We start from the raw sequence: 26,656 nt of genomic DNA, 5'->3' as shown, positions 1-26,656 counted from the left end.
CTGAGGTTTTAGTTTACAACTGAGTACACAGGCTAACTGGAGGTTCAGATGGGTCATTAGGTTTGCTTCTGAGTCATCTTTTCTTGACCTCCATCATTGAGAGGGAAGATGGATTTTTGTGATTCTAAGATTGCAGAGCTCCAAGATTCAGCTATTCCCAGAGGTGATGATACAGTGACACTTAGTATGTTATTATTCAGAGATTTTAAGATTTTTGTGTTTTTAAGAGTCTGATATTATAAGATGATAAGATTCTATTTCACTAAGACTCCATGTTTCAAACAACTTTGATCCAGGCTCTGTCTCCAGGAGTCTATAACTCTTGGTTGGAATGTCATGCTTGTTAACTCTCCACCAGCCAGCTACGAGAGCAGAAGAATCCACGACTATGGGAATGGGATGACAAGGCACCTGGGACACAGGGACAGGGACACTGAGAAGTAAGGAGACTCTCTTTGGCTACCAGTTGGCTGGTTTCACCCCTGGACAGAGATTGGAGTCGTTTAGGTTTGCAGTAGTTATCTACTGGGGAAAGCAGTTTGTAGGGTCTGGTTTTAATCCCAGTCCTGATGCAAGCTTGGAGTGTGACCTTGGTTGAGTTTCTCCTCCTATCTGGGCTTTGGTTCTCCCATGTGTGTGTGAAAGAAGAGGATTGGGTGGGAATCATATCCAACCCACTTAACACTCAGGTCCTATGATTGACTAGGAAGCATTTTCTACTATCCACAACTTGCCCTTGGCAGAATACTACTCTGCAAGGATAGTCACCTCACAGAGTTTCTATAGACCACACAACTGTTGATCCCCTCTCCATCTTCCAGAAGCTAACTGAGAACAGTTACAGTATCTCCCTTCTATTTTATCTACTTCAGCTAAGGTAATAAGAAATCCTCTTTACAAAGCACTTTCTAATTTATAGGGAGCTATCAAAGGTTTTTCAAGTTACATCCTGTCAGCATCCCTTGAGATGAATTAAAACAGCCATGCCAAGTCTATAACTGGAGCAATTGAGGTCCTGGAAAGTTAAGTGATTTGCTCAAAATCACACTGTTAAGTGGCAGAGCAAGGACTTAAACCCGTGTCTTAAGAAACATCTTACTGGAATTTTTTTCAATGCATCCCACTCTAAGATAGGTATCCTTACCTGTGATATAGCAGGTGACCTGTCTATTCTGCTCAGAGATATCAGCATCCAAGGTTTTAAGAGTGGCCACAGGCTCACCAGGCTCACTATTCTCAACCACAGATCCTCTATAGTCTTCTGAAGCAAATCGGGGGGCATTGTCATTTTCATCTGTAATGGAGACTTCAACCAGGACCTGAGAAGATAGCTGGATGGTATGGCCATGGTCATAGGCCACTACGTAAAAGTGGTAGATCTGGTTGGTCTCACAGTCAAGTTCCTGGAGTGTGGTGATCCAGCCAGTTTCACTGTCAATGGCAAAGAGTTCATGGATGTTGCTACCAGGGTCCACTGGCAGCCTGTAGCTCACCTGCCCATCATCCCCAGTGTCCTGATCATTGGCAGTCACTTGAATGACCGAGGTCCCCACCGGCATATTCTCAGTGAGAACAGCCTTATATGGATCAGCCTCAAATATAGGCCTATTGTCATTGACATCCTTCACTTGGATGTTGACAGAGACCAAGGAACCCAAGTAAGTGTCATTATGGGGGCAATGAGCCATCAAGTCAATCTGGTACCATTTGGTGGACTCATAATCCATGGCCTTCCTCACCTTTAGAACCCCTGTGTTTTGGTCCAAGGAGAAGATGCCATCCTTGTTGCTCTCTGGCGTGGTGCCCTGCACCAGACTATAGATGACTGGATCTTGAGCTGCCACTGCTTTAACAGAACCAATTTCAGACCCCTCTGGAAGATCTTCTGATGCAGAAAAGGTATATAGAGGTTCAGAAAATTGGGGCAAGGATACTTCATTAGGAACCACCTGAAGTCGTAACAGCATGAGAGAGTTCCAATGAGGAGGGCCCCCATCCTGAGCTTTAATTTTTAAGTCAAAGGCCCGATTTTCCAATCCCACCAGGCTCTCTTTCACCTTGACAACACCAGTAATTGGGTTGACTTCAACGACCTCTTCTTCCAAGTCCTCCACTGAGTCCACTGAGTAGGTGACATCTGCATTCCGGCCTTCATCTGCATCATAGGCCAGCACCTGGATGACCGGGGAGTCCTTACTGACATTGGACTGAATGGATACAGTGTACTCAGACGCCTTGAACTGTGGAGGGTTGTCATTTTCATCTGTGAGGATGATCTTCACAGTGCAGAAGGCCACGCGTCCTCCCCCATCCTGAGCCATGACCTTAATAGCAATGACCCTTTCTGTGGAATTTTCCCGGTCTAGTTTCTGCAGTGTGGTGATCTGGCCACTTGGGTTTATGGAGAACTTCTCGCTTGCTAGTTTATTGATGATGGTGTAATCTACAGTGCCATAGGGACCACTGTCTTTGTCTATGGCTAACAACTCAATTACCTTGGTCCCCACCTTTGCATTCTCGGCCAATTCTGCCTCATAAATATGCTGCTGGAACTCTGGGCTGTACTTGTTGGCATTTGTAGTGTTGATATACACAGGTACAGTTGCTCGGAAGACCCCATCAGAAGCACCTACCCTCAAATTGTAAGAAGAGTCCAAGTGCTTTTTGCAAAGGTTGTACATAGAAATTATTCCCGATGAGCTGTTAATGGAGAAGTGCCTGTCCTGATTGCCAGAAAGAATCAGGTACTCCAGGCGGGAGGTGTCCCTGCTGTCAGGGTCAAGAGCTTGAACTTTGAGAACCAGGTGTCCGCAGGTTGCCAGCTCACTGACATTGGCTTCGTACTGAGGTTGCCTGAACTCTGGGGGGTTGTCATTGATGTCAGACACATTGACAACCACAAGGGTTTCACCAGTGAGTGGGGGATCTCCTCTATCCATGGCCCTGACTTTCACATGAAAATGTTGTTGGGCTTCATAGTCCAACTCTTGAACTGTGGACATTTCCCCTGTGCTCCCATTGATCTGGAAGAATTTGGAAACATCTGAGCCATCCTCTATGATCTGGTAAGAGACATCACGGTTCTTCCCTGAATCCTGGTCAGAAGCCAACAGTTGGATCACAGGAGTCTGAGCAGGCAAACCTTCTGAGACTGAAGTGGTGTAGACCAACTGAGAGAAAGTGGGAGGATTATCATTCACATCCTCCACCAGGACTTCCACGGTGGCTTCAGAAAATGATCCCAGAGCAGTGTCTGTGGCTCTGACTGTGAACACGTGTTTGGTCTTAGACTCATAGTCCAAAGGGCCTGTCACGGTTAGGACACCAGTCTTAAAGTCAGTGGTGAACAGCATCAAGGGTTCTTCTTCTACAATATTGTAGATGAGCCGGAGTCCCTCTGGACTCCGGGCCTGGGTGTGCAGAATAGGGGTATAGAGTGTGATATTTTCAGGCACTCTGACTTTGTAGTAAGGTGTCTGAAACAGTGGGTTGGATTTATTTCTCACAATGACAAGTACCTCTTCCTCAGCCTGGAGGGATGGAGTTCCTCCATCTTGAGCAATGACTTTGAGGCGATACTTATTCAGAGCCTGATAATCAAAGGGTTTCCTTAATGATATGTCCCCAAGATAGGGGTCAATTCGAAAATATGTGTAATCTTCTGCAAATGCATAGGTGACAGCACCATTCACCCCCAAGTCCTGGTCAGTGGCAGATACCTGAAAGAGGACATCTCCTGGTTCTGTTCCATCTTGGATGATTGTGTGGTAGGGCAGATGTTTAAATTCAGGTCTATTGTCATTGACATCCTCAACAGAGACTCGGACCAGAGCCTGAGCCACCCTCTGAGGTGACCGATTGTCCCTCAGTTCCACTGCCACCTCATGAGTGTCCTGCTGTTCTCTGTCAAACCCCACACCTCTCGTCTGCAACACACCTGCTGATTTGATCATATGAAACATATCTGTGCCATTCAAAAGGAAGTAGAACAAGGTGTCATTCAAATGATTGCCTTGGGCACCAAGAATCACCAATGCCTTTCTGTCTAGTAAATTCTCCTTCACTGTTGCCCTATAGACATCCCGGTCAAACTGCAAGGTTGTGTTAGGAGCTTGTGTCCAAGAAAGTTTTACTAGTGCAGTATCTTGATACAGGCCATCAGAAGCTCTGACAATAAGCTCCCGAGAGACTCCCAGGAGAGCAGGATCCAACACAGATATGTGACCAGTAATGGGATGCATGGCAATAGCTTCGTCAGCATTGCCAGTTTTGATGCTATAATTGACTTCTGAGTCATCGTCACTGGCCTGAACCTTAAGGAGCTCCATACCCCGGTGGATTGGCTTCATTATTGCTACTTCATATATCTGGTCCAAGAACCTGGGAGGACAGTCATTAACATTTCTGACATTGATTATGACCTGGGCAGCCCTGGGTGCAAATAAGATGGGGCTTCCTTGGTCATGGACATAGATGTTGAATCGGAAAGAGGGCATGCTTTCGTAATCCATCTCTAATACGGTGGTTAGAGTTCCCATGCTGGGATCGATTTTTAAAAACGTCAGAGTCTCTGGTTCCAAAATTTTATAGACCAACAAGGAATTTGCTTCCTTGTCACTGTCAGAGGCTTGGATCACGAGGGGGTTGTTGTTTTCATCCATGATCATGCTATTCAGTGGAGCTGCTTCACTAATTTGGCCCACAAAAGTTGATTTTGAGAACACAGGAGCATTGTCATTTTCGTCAATGATGTAAACAAGAACCATGACATCAGTAAATGCACCCGCCATATTGCTGCCTCGGATTTTCAGCTGGTAAGATGAAATTTTCTCATGATCCAGTTTCTTCTGAGTGGAAATGAGTCCAGAATATGAGTTCATGGAGAATACGCCATTCTTGTTTCCCTCTCTTAACTCATAGGTAACTTCTGAGAAGCTTGTAGCTGAGATGAGGAGGATTGGGGAACCCACAGGGATTGATTCAGGGATCTCTACAAAGTACTCAGAGTTTGAAAAGACGGGGGCACTGCTGTCAGAGGGGTAGACGTGAATGATCACTGTAGCCAGGTCATGCCCTTGTGGGGAGCCTTGATCTTCTGCCTTCACTGTTAGAGTATACTGGGCATGATTTGCCTGATTAAGTTTCTGTGCTAGAGTGATGATGCCTAGCAGGGCGTTGATGTTGAAGAAACCTTCACTGTTCCCTAAAACAAAAGACAAGAGAAATTGAAGTTTACCACATCCTCAAGAGGTACCAACTAGGCTTTCTAGATCAGTATAAGACAATCACACAAAAGTTAGGCAGGGCAAAATCCACATCCTGTGCCACCATGGATTTAGTTATGCTACAAGATGTAGGGTAGGTCTGTACTTTATGAAATCTCTTAATTGGTGCACCTAGTAGGTGCTCTATAAATGGAAGGTTTGGGGGCCATAACTTAAAGCTACAAACCAAAGCCATAGTAGGGTTTTGGAGGAAAGAAAGGAGATTTAAACTTTGTAGGAAAAGCATACTCCTCTCTGTATTTCAGTGGTGACTTTTATAGGAAAAGCTTCAGTTACATTATATAGAATTTTAAACCATTCTTTATATAACTTTGAATAGCTTTGGTTACACACTCAATAGTTGAAAATAGTAAATATGGAATCATAAACTGTCTAAACTGAAACAGACTGGGAAAACTGCCTTGTCTATTCCCCATATAGTCTACTGTGGGAAGATCCTTTGTCTGGGTTGGGAGTGACTGGCAGGGGTTGAGTTGGGAGGGACTGGGTAGCACACCCAGCTCTTGTGGCTCTTGGTCAAATGCCCTTTCCGCCACACCTGGATTTCCTAACGGTTAGGCATTCTCACACCACCTTTATAGGTTTTTTTAAAAAAAAATATTCAGCCACTACCTGTTCGACAGTATAGTATACAGTTTATACCATTATTTAATGGATACTTTCCTTTAAATTGATTTCTTTTTAAAATTTAAAGTATTTTTAACAGGCAACTTTATATATTGGTTCTTTAAAAAGAAGCACAGTATTGCTTGTTATAAATCAGAGCTTACGATAAAAACCAGTCAATGGAAAATATTTTCTTAAAAATCTGGGTAACATCTATTGCTTGCTAAGAGGGTCTGGCCCAAGACCTACAGTCTTTCTGCAGCAAGTATTAGAAAATTAAAGAGATCCTAGTACTCAAAGGAATCTTCCTTGACTAATCAGGAAGCCCAAATGAGAATAAAAAATGGACTCCTTTCTCCATGTCTGATTGTTATTTTTACAGTCCTTTTAAAATTGGATATTTATTTGGATAAATACAGAATATCATTTCAAATTTAAGTTGAGGAAAGTTGTGATTATGCAACGTTACATAGTTCACAAAAGGTAATGTTGAAAACTAATCATATTTTCCTAAAAAAAGTTCTCAAAGTTGTCACAGTTTTTAGAGTCTGACCTTACTTGGGCTGCAACTATTCTTTTTTTTTTTCCCTTTATCTTTTTTTATACTATGGTAATAACAGGTAACATGAGGTCTACATTCTTGAATTTTTAGAGGTTGTAGTACAGTGTTGTTAACTATAAGCACAGTGCTGTATAGAGATCACCAGAACTTATTCAGCTTGCATAACTGGCACTTCTTTTCAGCTTTATTAAGAAATAATTGACATATAACATGGCATTAAATGTGTATAACATAATTTGATCTATGTTTAAGTATATATTGCAAAATGGCTACCACAATGTTTAGTTAACATCCATCACCTAATATAGTTTTTCAAATACGTTTTTTTTTTTTCCTGCGATGAGACCATTACCTATTTAATACCATGACTAACACCTGAATAATTCTGCTCACTGCCCAGGAGTACAAGTCCTTCACTCAGGGGAGTACTACTTATTACTATGCTTAGTTCATTTATTATTTCAATGGCAAAATAAATAGCCAGGCTTCACCACAAAACCTTCCATCTGATTCTCTCACTAAGGAAAGTCACTCTGCAGCTGACTACTGAGGTGATTTCCCAACTTGCCTTTGTGATACAAATCCTGAGGTTGATCAAAGAATGTAGTTTTAATGAGTAACCAGAAATTTAAAAGTAGCCAAGTAAGCATAATCATAATTTCTTATTATACTGTTGAGAGAAAAATAGGGAAGAAAATTGTATATTCATTTTGATCTTAGCACTGCAGAAAGATGCATAGAAAGATATAAGAGAGAAGTACATGAAATTATTTTCTCTGGGTTATGAAAGCCATGGCCGAGTGTTATTTTTATTATTTTTTGACCATACTGCTGCATGCAGGATCTTAAATTTGAACCTGTGCCCCTTGCAATGGAAGTCAGTGCAGAGTCTTAACCACTGGACCACTAGGGAAGTCCTCTGAGTGTTATTTTCTTCTTCTTAGATTCTTGTTTTTTTCAGGTTTTAAAGAATAACCATGTGTTACTTCTTTAATCAGAAGATTATTTTAAAACTAACTCAGTAAAATAAAATTAGTACCAGGGGGAATTCCCTGGTGGTCAAGTTGTTAAGACTCCAAGCTTCCTCTACAGGACGCCTGGGTTTGATCCCTGGTCAGGGAACTAAGATCCCATATGCTGTGAGGCATGGATTTAAAAAATGTTTTAGATTTACTAAAAAAATTAGTACAACATCAGTGGGACTGTCAGTGAGAAAAAAGATATATTATACTTCATAAGTCACAAAAATAAGCAATTAATGGGCTATTATTTGCATTATTATTCTTCAGGGATGAATAGACTTCTGCCATATGACAAGGTATAACAACTGTCTCTTCAAAAAAAGGAAATGTGAAACATTCTGAGTTCTTGAAAGTATATAAGACACTGACAAGCAGTAAATGAACATTATTATGCTCCATGAAGGCAAAGAGCAAGTCATGCTCACCTTTAAACATCCATAGCATCTTGCCCTATAGGTATTAATTCATATTAAAGATAACAATAAGTTATTAAGTATTAATTATGAATTAACTATTGATTATGAATTATCAAACATTACAAATTATGATTAATAATTAGTTGGATACTGGATATTATCATTTTTGTCATATTAACTACTTATAATTAACACTTAGTAATAACCCCTGGCACTTGTATAATATTTTACAATTTACAAAGTGTTAACATACATTTTCTCTTTTAGTCTTCACAAAGAGTTTCTGGCACAGATAATATTCCCATTTTTTAGATTAAAAAAAATAGATATGAAATCATGATGTGGCCTTAGAAGAAAATACTCCTGAAACTATGCCATATATCTTATCAAGTATTTATAGGTCCCTTTTATTGTACATGCACAAAGATACTATCTTTTAAAGTGTTGCATGGGGGACTTCCCTGACAGTCCAGTGGTTAAGACTCTGTGCTCTCAATTTAGTGGGCATTGGTTCAATCCTTGGCTGGGGAACTAAGATCCTGCATGCCACATGGTGTGGCCAAAAAAAAAAATTATTTCGTGGACTTCATAAGCACCCTTTACATGTATGATCATTGGTGGAGACATATATATATATGTGTGTGTGTGTGTGTGTGTGTGTGTGTATTCTCAATGTAAATTCTCCCATAACTTGAGTAATCCTCTGTTATCATTCTCACCATCTTTGAAAGCACATTAATTTAGGTCATTATAGTTCCAGGGAATGCTCTAGAATGATAATTTGCCAAAGTTTGGCAAGTAATTGACACTTGAATAACTTGCAAATCCATGTTCCTGGTGTTTTTCCTTATTGCCAAAGCCCCTCTCCTCGTATCCTGCACTCAGGGTCAGACCTCTCACCTTTGAGGAAGGAGTAGCGGACCTCAGCATTGGCTCCCCGGTCACCATCCATGGCTCGGACCTGGAGCAGCTCTGATCCGGGGACTGTGGTGTCAGAAACACGTGTCTCATAGTGGAGCTGGGTGAAGCGGGGAGGGTGGAGGTTTCCATCCTCCACGTGAATGGACACCCACACAAAGTTCCTCTTGATGGGCATCTCCTGGTCGCGAACCTATGGGCCCAAGCAGGCAATGGGATGAGCAGCAAGTGGAATGGAGGATGCAGAATTAGATAAAGGTAAATGAAATAGAATGCCAGTGAAAAATACACCCAGTCGTTACTCTCTGTATTCCTTTAAGCTTGGCTCTGTTACGTTCTTTTCTCTTTTTAAATAAGTTTATCAACACATGATTATTAGACTGAGCTATTTTCATGGATAATTCCACTTTAGGAGAAAGGCAGAAATAACCAGAGGAGCAGTATTTTACAAATTTGTTCTCAGAGAATATTAGTTCTTCAAGATGTTAGTGTATTATTCAGGAAAAAAAATTCTATAGTCAAGTAAATTTAGGGAGCACTGAACTAAGCCAAGTTGATGTTTTCTTTGCTGCAGGACTTCTCAGGGCCTTTAATATATATTTAAGTGCCCAGAGGATGATAAAGTAGCATATAAGAACCTTGAGCCTTGAGTCGGAAAGGCTGGACTGTGATTCTGGTTCTATCTAAAAAACTGTATGATGGTGAGCAAGTCACTTCCTCTGTGAGCCTCAGGTGTAAGATAAGAGAAATAGGTAGGACCAGGACTGGTACTCAAGTGAGACAAATGAGGGATGGAGGGCATAAATTCAGGAGGCTCTCACTCTCAGGGTTATGAAAGTGCAGGCACATGACCCTCAGAGTAAGCCCTCCATTTAGGCCCTTACATATCTGTTTGCTCTGGGTAGGATGGTCTCTGGGCCCCTCCCAGCTCTGATGCTATATGAGTTCATGTGATAATGCAGTCATGGAGCAAGGAGGGAATTGTTGGGGATATTTGGAGTGAGCTTAGGAAAAGCCAAAGTTGCAGGAACTTCTTTGGCAGCCATCCCATCTCTTTCCTCACTCTCAGGCATCCATTATGGAAGGTGCCTCTGGCAGGCAGTGAAATGTCACAACTCATCTCATGGATTATCACTATAAACATCAGTACGCCTGGCTCAGTAGGGGAAAGGGAACCCTCAGCATGCCTCCAGGCATGTACACCCCCACACATCCACATGCAAGCACATCCTTACCCAAGTCTTCAGTTAACTCACCATGACTGTCAGTGTGTGCTGGGAAGGCCCCGAGCCCAGGTCCAATTTCCCCACAGTTACCAGGGCACCACTACTGGGGTCCAGCTGGAAGAGACTGGCACTTCCTGGGTCTTGGCTGCCGAGTATGGTGTAGATGAGGCCCTTGCCCTTGTCTTGGTCTGTGGCCTGGACTCGGAGGAGCTCCACGCCAGGCATTGTGTCCTGAGGAACTCTGACCTCATAATGAGCCTCCAAAAACTGGGGCCGATGGTGGTTAACATTGGCAATCATGACGATGTAAACCTAGGAAGGAGGGTGAAAGAGAAGATGGACTGTAAGCTCCAGGGGGCCAGGGACCTTGTCTGTCTGCTTCTCCACCGTAACAACTCAGCCTGGCATACAGCAGTCACTTGATAAAAATTTTGTCGAATGAATGACCATATTTCAGAATCACAAGACTTTAAGGTGGTAGGCAGTTTAGTGGTTTTCAAAAACAAAATTGTTCTTAAAGGGCCTTTTCTTCAGATGAAAATTTTGGGATGAAATTCCAGTACATGAAGCAAATAAAATGGGCTGAAACCAGAATAGAAATCCAGAGCCCCACTTCCCACCATTCCTCACACCTATGGAAGCCCTTAGGTGCTCTATCTTTAATTGAAAACTGCTCATTTAGATAAAACTCCTTATTATACAGAGATCCACAGTGGGAACAAGAATTCTCCCAAGATCACAGACGTAGAGAGTGATCAGATAAGACTGGAATGCAGAACCTTGATTCCAGATTCAGTGTTCTTTGAGGTGCACGCATGCACAGAGAGCCCTCTGCGTCCTCATCCCTACCAAGGAGGCCCCAGTGTGTGCTGGTGACATAGTGGTGAGCACAGCTACTTCCAACCAAGGAAACCTCCTATCTCTTCTCCACTCAGGGCTCCCAGTGAGGCTTCTCACCTGGGTGGCAATGGTTTGGGACCCATCGGTCACCTCCACAGTCAAGTTATAGCTCGACCTCCTCCTTGTATCGAGAGGCCTGGCAATGACGATGCTGCCTGTCGTCTTCTCAATGTCAAAGTCCATGTCCTTGTCCCCACCTGGGAGGGGGGTGGGGGAAAGCGTGCACAGCCTTAGTGAGGTAGGCAGTAATAGCACAAGTATTAATACTATGGGATTTGGCAGATCTAGAGAAGGTGGTAGTTGATCCTGTCGGGTTATTATCAAATTATTATCAAGATCCAAGTGATGATTCAGGAAAAGGTAAACTTATAAGGACTGGGGAGTCGCAGAGGAAGACCAGAATTTGCCCTACGATGTAGTCTGTTACTAGAATTAAAACATGCAGGAGTAATGGAGCTCTGTGTTATGGCTTTCAGGTAGTTTGCATGGTCTAGAGAAGCCTAGACATGGGGAAAAAATGGAAATAACTTTGACAAGAGGGAATTGTTTATTAATAAACTATGAGAACCCAAAACATAGAAGTAGCATGCAGCTGTTTAAATGTCTGCTAGTAGAAATCTGTTTAGTGACACAGAAACATGTTCAGGATATATTTTAAAAGTTTATAAAACAGTATTTTCCTGTAACCCTAAGTGTGTGGGTGTGTAAAGCAGAATGACCAAAGGGAAACATCAAAATGAAAACAGCAGATTAACTTCTATTTAGTGGGAGTTTATCCTCCCGCTGATTAGGTGATTTTTATTCTCCTCTCTGTACTTATTTGTACTTTCCAAATGTTCTATAGAGTGCATATGTTAATTCTGTACAAAAGAAAAAATGTCAAATGCTTATAAAGAACAGTGAATTAGCAGTGGAAGTAAATCTAGGAGATTAAAAAGCTTGAGACAGGTTTGGTATCCAACCTCTGAAGTCTCTGTGGGAGTCTCTGTGACAAGACTTCAGGTGGTACTGAAGCTCTTAGATTAGACATTCTTGACCTGGAGTCCCTGGCTGGGTTTCAGAGAATCTATAAATCCCCCCCTCCCAATTTGTATGCAAATTTGTGTGTGTGTGTGTGTGCACGCACATGCACACAGGTCACAAGTATCCTTCTAAAAAGACAGCCTAAACATTCATCAGATTCCCAAAGGGATCTGTGAACCACTCCCAAACCGGATATGTTCTGACAAAATGTTGATTTAGAAACAGAAAGAAATTTCAGAGGAGGCTGTGAGAGCTTGGACCCAAGTGTCTCCTACCACAAGAATGCACCCTTTCTCTGATCTTGAGGATGGAACCTGGGACCAGAACGTTAAGCATAGCCCCAGGGTGCAGCTGGTCTCGAGTTTGTGGTCAGTGAAGTCAGCTCTGCAATGATGCTCATAGTGAGGCAGAAGAGGAAGAATAAAACTTGTGTTTTCTCCTCTGGGTCTCTCTGGCCACTCTCTGGACCTGTCTTAGGTCTCCCAGGAACTTGGGATAACTGAGACCCCATCCAGTTCTGGCTGGGGTTACCAGTGAATTCCTGAGATCATAGATGGTATAAAGGAAAGCTTGGAAGAAGCAGTGTCCTGACAACCCACTGCCCCAGAGAAACAGGGAAGAGGCAATTACCACTCACAGCCAAGACAGAGGATGCCAGGGAACATGACCTTGAGAGGGCTCAGAAGGATTGTGCCCCGAGGACTAGGGCTCAGGATGGGAGGGACTGGCCCTCCTGGGGCCCTTACCTGAGATGCTGAACCAGAAGAGACCAGGTCGGCCCTCAACACTGATGACCCCCACCATGTGATTCACGGGGTCTGTCTCCATGATGGTAAAGCTGTAGTGGGATTCGTCAAAGGCCAGTGGGATGGAGGAGGGCCGGGGCTTGGGGATCCACTCGATGTGTAGCCGGACGCTGGCTGAGAGCGGTGGCTGCCCGCCATCTGTTGCCTTGACCTGAAAAGAGGCCAGAATTCAAGTTGAGGCTTTGCCTGTAGAGTTGGAGCCAAGAAGCAAGAAGACCCAGGTGGCCAGGCCAAGAGACAGGGTTTCCTGTGATGGACTGAACTTGTCTTTCATCCGCTAGTTCATCCATTCAACCCAGTTAGGAGCTTACTGTAAACAGGCAGCAAGTCAGCTTCAGCAAGCACAGTAGTGAACAGAACATAGGACTATGCTCCAGAACCTTACGGGTAGTGAAAGATGAATCAAAGCCACTGTTAACTGAAGGCTTTGCATGCTCATTCCTAAGACTTTCCATACATGGGCTCTTTACCCTTCCCCACAACAATCAACCCAATAAACTAGAATTTATTGAGCTCTCCCTATCATTAGGTCCTACTGTAAGAGCAATATGTGCAATATCTAATTCACTCCTCATGACTGCCCACAGAGAGGAACCATCATCAGCTACTTTTTGCAGGAGGAACCCAGGGCTCTGCATTGGGAATTCTTCTGCCAGGGGTGTCTTGTCTGCCTGGCCAGCATTGAGCCTGGGATTTAGGCTACCAACATGAGAGCCCAGGCCCAAGCCACTTACCATATTGGCTTCCAGAAGGAGAATGTTCTCATCTCCATTTTACAGATGATGGAACAAAGGCTCCCAGGTATAATGACTTGTCCAAGCCCACACAGGTGTAAAAATGTCAGTGCTAAGAATGGAACCCAGGTTTATCTTGATTTCAATGCCTCTGCCCCTCTCAACAAAAATCTTTAAGAAGAGAGTACATTTCCCAGGCAAGGACCTTATTGCCTTCAAAGAGAAAGGCCCAGAATTTTGATCTTTTGGCTTCTTTTTGGGAGAAAGCCACGGAGGGGAGGACTTCCTCCATCACACCTGAAGGCTGTCTCCCCAGTTTTGTATCCTCAGAGAAGATCCATCCCTGAGCAGGTGTGCACCCCATTCCCACCAGCCCCTCACCGTGAGAATGTTATACTCTCCAGCTGTGAAGGTGCTGCTTGCTGATACCACGCCTGTGACTGGGTCGATACTGAAGCCTGCCTCATCACTCTCCTCGATACTGTAGGTGACCCTGCCATTGAGACCCTCATCCAGATCTGAAGCCACCAGCCTGTACACAGGCCCGGAGGTCCCTGGGTTCAGCCTCTCTGGAAGGCGGACATTGAAGAGCTTGTGGGAGAAGACAGGGGGGTTGTCATTGACGTCCACGATGCGTACCACCACCCTGGAGGTGGACCGGAGGGAGGGCTCCCCGTTGTCCAGCACAGTCACCTGGGGAGAGGATCCAGCGTGAGTTGACAGGCGCAAGGCCATGACTAGTATCGCCACCCACCACAGCTCTTCCTCTGCCCCTGCTTTCAAAAGCCTGGAAATACCAATCCGTCTGTTCTTTGGTATATGCTCGTGATTTTTATTATCGTAACCTCATCTTCTTGGAACCCAGCTCTCTGGCAACCACACCCACAGAAAAGCCAGCAAGAACAGAGAAAGAAACCAGAAAGAACTGGAAGAAGACAAAGCCACAAAGGCTGTAACAAAAGCTGGGGCTCTTTACTCGGGAGGCCCATGGGCCATTTCTCTGAGACTTTTGACATTCTATTTGCTTGTAATTTTCATAAGCTTTGTTCTCACTTTCCTTAAGCTACGGGAGATTAGAAAAAAACAAACGAGGAGGCTTTTATGGAGGCGTGGGTGGTACCTTTGGAGTCAGGCATGTGACCCAGTGTATGAGATGAGATCCGGAGACAGAATAAAGGCACGAAAACAATTTCAGGACCAGGCACTGTTCCATGTGCCAGCAAATTATTGCATGCATCAGTATAGATAGGACATTTCAACTCAAAATGCTTCTGAATTTTAAAAAGATTTTTGCTATTTAAAGACAAATGTCTCTACTGAACTGTAATGCCTCAGTGCCTAGAAGGCCATTGAGCTGCTGCTTACTAGTGATGCCTGTTTTATGCAAAGGGAATGTTCAGAGCCTGTGATCATAGAAGGCAACACTGATTTCAGTTCTGCTGAGGAATATGTGTCCCTCCCAGCTGATGCCTTTAAGACTAGCGGAGATGCATGTTCATCAGTTGTGGATAACACAGGACAAGATTGCTAGAGTACTTCTGATTTAAGCCCCTCTGGGTCAAGACTGACGCCTCTCATTGGAATGGTCACCAGGGATGCTTATTTTAGAGACATCCTAGAAAGAGCACAACTGCCCAGGTGGCTGAGTGGTAGAAAATACAACTGCAGTGCAGAAGATGCATGTTTGATTCTTGGTGGAGAAGATCCCCTGAAGAAGAGAGTGGCAACCCACTCCAGTATTCTTGCCTGGAAAATCCTAGGGACAGAGGAGCCTGGTGGACTAGAGTCCATGGGGGTCACAAAGAGTCAGACCCAACTGAGTGACTGAGCACACATGCACAGAAAAAGCCTGGGCCTAGAGGACAAAGGTCTGGGTTTTCATCCTGGCTCTGCTACTGACCTAGTGTTTGACCTTGGGTGACTCTAGAGCATGGGGATGGGCCAGAAAGCATACTGGACAAATACATAACCCGTGTGTACTGCTCCGTTTTCCTGCACTCCCTGCAGGCATTACTAATTGATCAGTGCTTCCTGCTCAGCTTAAGTAGCAACTTCTCCCCGAGTCAGAACCCTCCTCAGCTACTGCCTGGAGACGTGCATGTGGCCCCAAGGCCTGGCTTGGCTCCAGCCTGGCCTCCTGCAGGAGGTTTTCTAATGTGGTGAATGGGTTCAGCAGCATCACTCACCTCCAGGATGTGTTCATCCTTGTTTTCTCGGTCCAGCTGCCGGGCAGTGGCCAGGAGACCTGGAGGAGAGATGGTTGGGGGGAGACTGGAGCAAAGGGCTCCCAGGGCCATTTTACTGGGATAAATTCAACGCCTATATTCAAAGCCTAGATCAGAATTCTTTTGGTCTTGGGAGAGCAAGAACATAAAGAGGAAATGGAAATCTGGAGAGAGAGAAGGGGAGGAGAGGTAGAGAGAGGACAGCAGAGGTGATAGTATCAGCAGGGGTTCCCACCTACTTCCTGCTTTCACCATGAGGAGGGTGCTGAGCCCAGGATACTGTTGAGTGAAAGGGCAACTCATCAGGAGTTATAATGGGGATCACAGTCACTGCCTTTAGTTCTCGAGAAATCACAAAGGGGTGCCATTTTACTCCTTTGTTCTAATTCTCTCGCTCACCTGGCACCTAGAATGGGCTCTTCCCATGCCCAGCTGGCACAGATGAGCCAGAGGAGGGCTGCTCTGGGCTCCTCCCAGCACTTCTGTAAATTTCGGAAGGTGAACTTAGTGATCTGTAATTCTGGTTTTCATTTTCTAGGCACTGTGGCTATAAATTGAGGCCATAATGGTGTAAAGGAGCCAGTTCTCTGCCTGCATCAGACAAGTCAAGCTCAAGATTGTTGGGAGACCAGAGGGGCACCTGAGCCCATAGACTTGAGAGGTCCTAGCTGGGTAGGCGGGTCCCTTTTCAATGAAGGCAGAGCTATTGGTAGGGGGTTGTGGGTGTTCTAAAAGCTTTCTGTAAGTTTCTTGATCTTGTTCAGGCAATTAAATGATAGAGTAATGGAATGAAGTGTGGGGATGGGGGCTTCCTGAGGGGAAAGGGGGATCTGGTGTTGGGGTGGGGTCTCCAGTACGGATGTGAGGAGTGACCTCTGTTGGGGGCACGTCTCTGCTTTGTGTCATTCTGGCTCTTTCTTCCCTCACTGAAGGCAGCCATGGGAGAGGTCCTAGAAGGTTGTTGGAAAGCCCCACAACCAGGAAGGAAGACGTTCCTCTGGGACAGAGTGAATATTGTTTCAGGTTGCCCCAGCCAGCTTGTCCCCAAGCTGAGGAACCTGCCGGGGATGGCCCGGCATCCGGGGGACCCCCAGGAAGAATGCGGGATGAGAGGGCTTGGCGGAGAGCCTTCCTTCCAGCTCGGTCCTGCCCTCCTCCTGCTCCTGCTCCCTCTTCAGCCCCTCTCCCCTCTCTATTTATCCCTGTCCATCCTCCTCCTCTCTTGCCTTCCCAGGGATTCCTCTCCCCCCCCACCCCCCCATCTGTGTGTCTGGGAAACTCAGTCACTGTTTTTCTGTCTCTAGTTTTTCTTTTCTCTCTTTCCTTTCTCTCACCACTGCCTCTCCCGTGACCTTCTCCCCCACCTTCTCAGGGCCGGTGTCCCTGGAATTGTTGCCGGACCCCCTGGACCATTGCCCCTGTGTTCTTCCACATCCCCCTCTCTGAGGTTGGTATGAAGTCCTGGATGGAAGTAAGGCTGTTAGCAGAGAAAACTGGGGAAATCTGAATGAAGTCTATAATCTCCTGAATTCCCTTGCACCAGTATTAATTCTTAGTGTTGATGCATACACTGTGCTAACATTAGGGGAAGCTGAGTGACCGGTGTCTGAGAACTCTCTTTGCAGCTCTCCTGTAAGTCTATGATTATTTCACCATTAAAAAATGTAAAAAAAGAAGAAAAGAGTTTTTAAAAACAGAAAGAGAAAATGGACCTACTTGCTCTGTCTTCAGCAAGTCCTGGGTCTTCTCCTGGCTGTTGCTTCTGTCACCATTTTTAGCCAAGTGCCCACCCAGCCTGCTGCCTGTCAGAATCTTCCCCGTCCTTCAGCTCAGCACAGCTGCCTGCTGTCCCATGAAGTCATTGCTGGTCCACTACACTGAGCAGCTTCCTCTCTCCTCTAAAGTCACAGCCTCGCATCTACTCATCTTCTACAATGTTGTACTCTTTACACCGTTCCTACAGCTCTTTTTATATCCAAATTTTTATACTCCTCATGGATTGGGTTCCTCAAGGGCTGAAACTGTGTCTTATTCTTCTTCCCCTCTCCACAGCACTTAACTTAAATGCCTTATAAGGACAGACACCTTCAAACATTTGCAGAATAAATGAATCTTGGGCTTAACCAATGATTGTGGATGCTGGCAGAGATTCGTTCATTCATTTCCTCATTATTTGTTGAGGTTCTACTCTGTGCCAGGCCTCGATATTATAGTTTTCAAAAAACAACCAAAGTTCCTTTTAAGGAAAGCTTGTTGAAGTCTAGTGAAGTACATGGATAATTAATGGAATAATCACACAGATGAATATAATGTTCTATGTGATAGCATAGTTTTTAAAAGTAGACACTGCTAGGAGATGTATTATAGTGTCAAGAAAACTTCTTTAAGAAAAGAACAGCAGGGCTAAGATATGAAAGAAAAGCAGGAGTTAGCTTGAAAAAGGAGAGGAGACCCCTGGCAGAAGGAAAAGTATGTGCAAAGGCCCTGTGCCAGGAGAGGGCGTGCGTGGACTGAGGCAGGCCACGTAGTTGGAATCAGGGAATGATGGGGTGAGAGAGGCAAGTTCATGGGACATGGCAGGGCTTGGCTTTATCTTAAGGGCATAGGGAAACCAGCCAAGGGATCCATGTATGGAAGTAGGGCAATCTCAGGGATAAGAAAGGTAGGCGGGGGTGGGGAGGAGCGGTCATTGCTGGATTTATTATTTCATTTTTAAATGTTCGTGCTGATAAGAATTTCTTCTCGACTGAAGGAAGACTAAGCATCTCTGCCCTTTGAGGCATTTTGCCAGACCTGGTGTCAGGGAACTGTTGACAGTAAACACAGCAGGGATTTGGGAAAAGTAGGGAACCTATTACCTTAGGTGAGAGATGTCTTCCCTCTTCCAAAAAGGGAGGGACTGAGTGGGCCCAGGCAGAGAGCCAGCTTGGAAAAAGCATCCTCCTTCCAGGAAGACTAATCCACTCCCTGAGGTCAAAGGTGCCAAACAGATGTCACAGGGCAAAGAGGCACTGTGTCCCCCACCCACTGTCTGCCTCAGGACCCCCAGGCCCATCGCTCTTCCTGACTCCCTTTTGCCTTAAGGATCATGAAGGAAGATGCTGCTGGCTCTCTCCCCTCCCCTTTTTCCAATCTTGCTAGACTTCTGTCCTTCAAGGACAAGAGTCAGTAGTTGGGGCTGGAAAATGGGAAGTTGGATTGGAAGGCAAAAATGTCCTCATTCTCTGCAATAGCATTGTCGTTCGTGATCCAGAGGGACACATGGCCTTGGAGCTGTACCTGCAGCCATGGGAACTGACTGTCATTCTTCTGGGAGCCAGGCAGGCAGCATAAATTCAGGAAGAGGCGGGAGTGAGGGGACTGTGAGGAGAGAGGGCACGCCTGCCCTACACGGGGAGCTGCTGTTGGCTCAGGCAGCTGTGACCCTGTGGGATGTGCAGTTGGCATATGGCTAGGTCTTCTAGTTACAGAAGTCTGGGACTATTTTTGAGCTTTGTTCATTTTTAAATGTTGGCAACAACTTGAAAATTGCTGTTTAAAGCTTGTGCAGGCCAAACAGAACACTGTTGTGGACTATATCTGGTTCATGCTGCAAATTGTTGACCTCTAGATTCCTCTGAACCATCTTAGATGGCCTTGGACTGAGGATAGATCTTTGTGAGATTGTTGACTCCTCTGAAGTGGATCTCTATCACCACCACTCCATGTGCAGGCTTGAGATCAGTTTGAAACTAGAGTTAAGCGACTCAGCCTGTGGCTTGTGATTCTGGGGAATGGTCATGTTGGGAACACTTGCAGGGTTGAAATAGTCCCAACTTGACAACATGGGGAACCTGCTTAGCTTCCCTAGGCCCTAAGGAAAGAAAACTGACATCTTCTTATTCTCCCATAGAGATGGACTTTGATGAAATGCAATTCTCAGACACAGCACACATCAAAATCCTCTGGATGTCTTACTAAAAAACAGATTTCTGATTCAGTAGGTCTAAGGTAGAATCTGAGAACTTGACCTACTAGCAGGTTCATATGCGGCACTCATGATGCCGATCTTCAGATCATACTTTGAGAAGCATTGCTGTAGAGAATCCTACTCACCCAGGTTTCGGAGGTCCTTACCTGTGAGAGGATGAAGAACAAAGAATCCCATATGGTTCCCACTGGTGATATTGAAGGTCAGTTTCCCTTTGGAGCTGGAGTCCGGGTCCCAGGCATCCAACTGAAGCACAGAAGTGTGCAGGGGTGCATCCTCTGGGACGGAGGGGTAGAACACAGGTCTGGACATCTGGGGTGGGTTGTCATTGACATCCAAAACCTCGATGTAGACTTCAGTTACAGACGAGAGAGGGACGGAACCCCTGTCTACTGCCAGTACCGTCAGCCAGTAACAGGATGTAAATTCTCGGTCCAGGGGTGCCAGAGTCTGAATCATTCCTGGGGAGAGGTGATCACCAAACCCAAAGTATTTCAGAGCTCAAAGTAGCTCTAGAGATCACTTTACCTAACAGTCCTGAAACCATACCATGGAAAAGATATTAACAAGTGTTTCACGAGAAGGGAAACTGTGGCCTATACAGCATGGGAGCTGCTGAGTTAAACACAGGAGAGCTCGTATCCTTATTGAAGAACCTCTTAGAGCTTTTCTCTGCTAAGACAGGTTCATAACTCGGGCATATAGGCACACGCAGGGTTTCCAGAAGGCCATGGTAGTTGACCTACTTTCTTCTGACTACTTCAACCCAAGTTCAATTTATTTATTTCACATTCTCTAGGTGGGATTTCCATACTTTGGTCCTTACAGTGGTTCCTTCAAACTTCAAGTCCTTATAGATACTAATTCAAGGGTGAGGGATTTGACGAATAAATTGCTGTTCCTCTCTCCATCGTCTTCACGATTTTAGAGACTTAGCTTCATTCATTAGTTCACTCATTCTACAGATTACTTATTGTGGGCCAACACTGTTCCAGAAGTCAAGAGTCCAAGAGTGAGCAAAAGAGGTTTGTGCCCTAAGTCCTCATGGGGCATACTCAACTCATAAGACCTGGGTGAGAGGGCAAGGCCCAGGTTCACAGCCATAGCATCTCAGAGCCGAAGGAACCTTACTCCTTTGACAGATGGGGAAACTAAGGCCCATAAAAAGAGCATGACTTGACCAAGATCATGTAGCAAGTAAGCAGCAGAGCTGAGTCTAGAACTGACTGTCAATCTAACTCTCTTTCATCACCCTCCCCTTTACCCTGGAGAGAAATCATCCATCAGGTTGTAAACTTCTCAAGGTGAATAACCTACTTTTATTCACCTGGGATCTTCCCTAAGTTACCTATTTCAGAGCCTCACAAGTGGAGGGTGCCCAGTGTTTGCTGAATTGCACTTATTTTCTATGGAGCTTCAAAGGAATAAATACATTGATGCCACCTTTTGGAGGACAACTTGGAAAGATACATTAACATTGAAAATGTGTATTATCCTTTGACCCAAGAACTGCATTTTTTAAGAGTTTTTCCTATAGAGACTCATGCATACGAGTAAAAGTATATGAACAAATGCAGCCATTAAAAAAGAGCGAGGAAATTTCCAGGTGGTCCAGTGGTTAGGGCTATGTAGTTTCACTGCCAAGCACACGAGTCTCATCCCTAGTCAGGGGACTGAGATCCAAAAAGTCATGTGGTGTAGCCAAAATAATTAAAAAAATAAAAAATGAAAATAAAATAAGAGGGACAGGAAGGAGTGGCCCTATTTATTGCTCCTTTTAGCTTACAGCCTGACTTCTCTCAAAACAGCCCCTGATATCCCTCAGCCCCATCCTCTCCCAGCACCTGGCCCTCCCGTCCCTCCCCACTCCCAGTACCTGTGTCTTGGTTGATGCTGAAGGTGGCAAGGCTGGTGCCAGCTCTCAGGAAGTACTGAATCTCCCCGTCCAAGCCAGTGTCATCGTCGTGAGCGGCCACTACCATCACCGAGGTTCCTGAGGGGCTGTTCTCCTGCACCTGGCCCTGGTGCACAAAGGAGGCAAAGTGGGGAGGGTGGAGATTCTCATTCACATCCAGGACGATCACCTCCACGTGGCAGAGGGTCCTGCGGGCCAGGGGCTTCCCACTATCGCTGACCCACAGGCTCAAGTTATACCCAGCCCTCCTCTCAAAGTCCAGCTCTTTCTCCAGACTGAGGGCCCCGGTCATCGGGTTCACATGAAAGGTCCTGTGGGCATCATCCAACAGGACATACTGTACTTCTCCCGCAGGGCCCAGGTCAGGATCAGAGGCATCCAGAAAAGTTAGAATAGTCCCTGGGGGTAGGTCCTCTGGGACCTTAAGCCTGCGGTGTTCTGTGATGCACTGAGGGGCGTTGTCATTGACATCTTCCAGTGTGATTATCAGGTCAGTGACAGAGAAAAGCTGGTGACCCTTTCTGGGCTGGTCCCTGGCCTCCACCTTGAGTATATACTGAGGTTCTGATTCCCGATCCAGGTGTCCTGTGACAACCATTTCTCCGGTGAGAGGATGGAGGGAGAACTTCTCTGTGGGGCTTAACAGCACATATCGAACCCTCCCATTGTCCTCTGAGTCAACATCTCTTGCTTTCAGCTCTGCAACAGTGGTTCCAACTTCTGTGTCTTCTGAGATTGTTACCTGGTACCCACCAGGAGGAAATCTGGGCGCATTGTCATTCCAGTCTTCCACATTCACTGTCAGCAGCTTCCAGGAGGACTTCTGGGGAGTGCCCAGGTCATATACTGTTACATTGAGGATGTAGAAACTGATGGCTTCATAGTCTAAGGGGGAAGCTACAGTGAGAAGCCCTGTTTCTAGCTCAATGTCAAAGCAACCGTCTTCATTGCCATCTGCAATCACATAGACCAGTTTTCCATTAAAGCCAGCATCAGGGTCAGTGGCTGCCAGATGGGCTAGAGGTGTGTTGAGAGGAGCACTCTCAAGGATGTCAATGGACTGTGGAAAGTGGTCCTCAAACTGAGGGGTATGATGATTGATCTGATATGCACTTAAGGAAGTGAAATCCTCATCTTCGGACTCCTGATTCTGAAGCCCAACAGAGTGCAAGATGGTCTTTGTGAAATGTGTCAGTACCCCTGTCTTCTCACACTTTACAGGGACCTCAAAATGAGGGTCCTTCACTACAGTAACATTCAAAGTCATGGGGGAGGCATAATTTTTCCCATCTGAAGCTGTAATTTTCAGGGAATAGTTGATGGGTTGACCAGTAGTATGGTTCCTAAAAGAGCGTTTGAGGGATATCACACCAGAGAAATGATTTAGATCAAAATACTCGAGTTCATTGCCTGATACAAACTCGTATTTTAAGTTCAGAAGCTCATCCACATCTATAGCTGACACAGTCATTATGGATTTTCCTACTGGCCAGTTTTCGTGGATAGACCCAGTGCAATTAACTTCCTCAAACATAGGCTTGTTGTCATTCAGGTTCTTGAGCCTAAGAGAAACAGACACTTCTTTTTCCTGGCGAAATGGGGATCCCCAATCTGATGCCCGTACCCGGAACGTGTAAATTCTATTCATGAGCTCATAGTCCATGGGTTTGGAGGTGGAGATGATCCCCAGGTAAGGGTCAATAGAAAAGGGGACAGCATTTGGATGGGTGATGGAGTAGGTGATATATCCATTCTCTCCATGATCCTGGTCTGTGGCAGTAACAGTCAGAACACTGGTGCCTGGAGGGATGTTCTCATCAAAAGTGCCATCGTAGGAGGACCTGTTGAATACTGGGGCATGATTGTTACAGTCCATAATGTCAATGACCACAGTGGTGGAGGCCAGGCCCGGTGAGGTTCTGATGTGTAGCTGGTACTGGGCTTGGTCATGGAAGTCCATGAGCTTCGTGGTGGTGATCAGCCCTGTGCGGGCATTCAATTTAAATGCTGCACTCTCTGAGGATGGCTTTAGAACATACTTCAGGTTGGGGAAGGCTGGGGTTACTTTCACCATCACCACGCGGCTGCCAGTGGGGGAAAACTCACTAAGCTGCACTCTGTATGTGGCCTTCTCAAATTTGAGGGAAGTCAGTTTGGAAGCGGGTAGGTGAAAGCCCCTGATCTGGGAATAAAAGGAAGGTCTGCTCCCAGCCCTGGCCTGCAGGCTGAGGTTGAATCCATGAGGGTGTTCCATCCAGTTGATGTCTTTGACGGAAACCACGCTGAATTCACTGCTCCGGGCATAAGACTTGATGGCTTTAAAGTTCTTTCCAGGGTCACCACCAACAATTTCCAGTGAGTCCACGTCCACCCCTGAGCTGTTTGCATCTACCATGACAGTGGCGTAGGTGGCATCCTCACGGCGGTCCGGTGCAGCCAAGACCACCGAGGAAATGGCTGGGGGCTTCCTGAGGGCAGGTTCTACGTGGATGATGAGAGCAGCCAAGTTGCCAAATCCATTGCCCTCCGAGATCTTCCTCATGCGGTCCACAGCCAGTACCTGGAGCTCATGCTTCCCTCTCCAGGTGACGTTGAGCTTCCCAGCCAAGGTGACCACCCCGCTGGTGGGGTGGATGGCGAACATCTCCGACCTTGTGTTAAAAGCATAATAGAACTCGGCGTTCTGGCCCAGGTCTGCATCGGTGGCGCTCACCTTGCAGATGGGGCTCTTGAGGGGCATGTCTTCAGAGATGGTGACTCGGTATGAAGGCGGGGAGAAGAGGGGTTTCAGGTCATTCTGGTCCAGGATGCGGACCACCACGCGGGCCAGTGCTTCTAACTCCAGGGTCTTCTCCGTGGCTTGGATGATGAGGGTGTAGCTGTCTCTCACCTCCCTGTTCAGAAGGGCTGTGTTGCTGCTCTTTGTCCTTATTCTCAGAAAGCAGAAGTTGCCCACCACGTACTCCTCTGTTTTAAACACATTGGCCACGTCTCCAGAGATAATCCGGTACCTCACTGCCCACTGGGGGTCTGTGAGGTAGATGCCCATTTTCTCAGAGCTTTCCACATAGGTCTTGGGAGCAGAGTTTTCATAGATGGTCCCATTATATAGGGGGTATGTGAAGTGCCAGGCTGAGGAGATGAGGGGGTTCTCACATGTTGTACAGTGGAGCAAGAGAATGGCCAACCCCAGCGAGGCAATAATCATGATGGAAAACCTCCCGAAAGCCTGGGTAGAAAAAGAAAGGGTATGAGTTAGGAAAGAAATGGTTCCTACTGCTGTGGCTCTTAACTGGGGTGGTTTTGCCCCTCAGAGGACATTTGGCAACATCTGAAGTTATTTTTTCCTTCCCAGGTGGCGCTCATGGTAAAGAACGCACCTGCCAATGCAAGAGACTTAAGAGACGCAGGTTTGATCCCTGGGTATGGAAGATCCCCTGGAGAAGGGCCTGGCAACCCAGTCTTGTTCTTGCCTGGAGAATCCCATTGACAGAGGAGCCTGGTGGGCTACAGACCATAGGGTCACAAAGAGTCGGACACGACCAGAGCAATGTAGCACGCACGAACGTGTCTTTGGCTATTCCAGCTTGTGCAGGAGGTGCTGTCGGCATTTAGCAGATAGAGGATGAGGATGCTGGCAAACAGCCTGTGGTCCACGGGACAGACACCCACAGCAAGTCAGTAGTGCTGAGACCGCAAAGCCTTGTGTTTGAAGAATAACAGACTAGTTTAAGTGCTTCCTCAAGGGCATCCAGCAGATACAGCACAGTCCTTAACTGCTTCCCTCCCTTTTCCAAACCTTCAGTGGTTCCCTGTGCATGCGTGCTAAGTCGCTTCAGCTGTGTCCGACTCTTTGGGACCCCCATGGACTGTAGCCCACCAGTCTCCTCTGTCCATGGGGTTCTCCAGGCAAGAATACTGGAGTGGGTTGCCATTTCCTCCTCCAGGGGATCTTCCCAACCCAGGGATCAAATGTGCATCTCTTATGTCTCCTGCATTGGCAAGTGGGTTCTTTACCACTAATACCACCTGGGAAATCTTCCTCAGCGATGCTGAAATCATTCTGAACAGGTACCCAAGCTTAGCAGTCTGGCACTAAATACTTCCCACAAGACACTTCCATCAGGGCTGAATTCCAGTTGAACTGAGCTGCATCTGTACATGTAGGGGCTGCGAAAAAGCAAAGGGACCAGGATCACAGGCCTGGCATCAGGCTGCTGGGCCATCAGGCCTGGCTCCACTACTTACTAGCTGGGTGACTTTCTGGGCAGGTTGTTTCACCTCTATGAGCCTCGATCCCCTCTTCTGAAAAGTAGGAATAAGGATAATATCTACCTCACTGGATTGTTTGAAAATTAAGTGAAATAACAAAGGTAAATGAGCTAATAGAGTGCCTGGCACATAGTTAGTTTTAACATAAGTGAAGTGAAGTGAAAGGCACTCAGTCATGTCTGACTCTTGAGACCCCATGAACTGTAGCCAGCCAGGGTCCTCTGTCCATGGGATTCCCCAGGGAAGAATACTAGAGTGGGTTGCCATTTCCTTCTCCAGGGAATCTTCCCAATCCAGGGATCAAACCCAGGTCTCCTGCATTTCAGGCAGATTCTTTACCATCTGAGCCACCAGGGAAGACCGTAAGTTTTAACATAATATTAGTTATTATTAGTCATAGGAATCTAAGTTTCATAAATGGAAGGGGCCTGCCCATGGTCTGACAGCTAAATAGAAATAAAGCACAAATTAATCCTGGTGAGACATCCTTTGTGGTCCAGTGGTTAAGAATCTGCCTTGCAATGCAGGGGACATGGGTTCAAATTCCTGTTCAGGGAAATAAGATGCCACATGTTGCAGGGCGACTCAGCCCGAGTGCCACAACTACTGAGCCCACACATCACAGCTAGAGAGCCCAAGTATTGTAACCAAAGATCCTGCATGATGCAGCTAAGACCTGATACTGCCAAATAAGTAAATAAATATTTCATGGGCAAAAGTCCCTGGCTTAGCTACATCTCCTCCACCATAAGTCCCTTTGGACAGGGCCTGATTCT

At 45.9% G+C, this 26,656-nt stretch overlaps 1 protein-coding gene across 1 annotated transcript in view; it reads right to left on the bottom strand.

Annotated features, from left to right (window-relative positions):
* The window catches only part of FAT2 (FAT atypical cadherin 2), an 84,398-nt gene that overhangs the window by 37,509 nt on the left and 20,233 nt on the right, over positions 1-26,656 (bottom strand). The window contains exons 2-10 of the mRNA XM_043464912.1: positions 21,570-24,837; positions 19,840-20,154; positions 15,685-15,743; positions 13,880-14,191; positions 12,705-12,915; positions 10,993-11,132; positions 10,066-10,347; positions 8,792-9,002; positions 1,145-5,203 (exon numbers count right to left, since the gene is read on the bottom strand). Coding sequence (XP_043320847.1) covers positions 1,145-5,203; positions 8,792-9,002; positions 10,066-10,347; positions 10,993-11,132; positions 12,705-12,915; positions 13,880-14,191; positions 15,685-15,743; positions 19,840-20,154; positions 21,570-24,816 — 8,836 coding nt within the window. The 5' untranslated portion in view covers positions 24,817-24,837. The remainder of the gene's footprint in view (positions 1-1,144; positions 5,204-8,791; positions 9,003-10,065; positions 10,348-10,992; positions 11,133-12,704; positions 12,916-13,879; positions 14,192-15,684; positions 15,744-19,839; positions 20,155-21,569; positions 24,838-26,656) is intronic.

Source organism: Cervus canadensis, chromosome 4 (assembly GCF_019320065.1).
Source record: "Cervus canadensis isolate Bull #8, Minnesota chromosome 4, ASM1932006v1, whole genome shotgun sequence".
NCBI classification, from domain to species: domain Eukaryota; kingdom Metazoa; phylum Chordata; class Mammalia; order Artiodactyla; family Cervidae; genus Cervus; species Cervus canadensis.
This window is presented reverse-complemented; position numbering and strand designations above follow the sequence as displayed.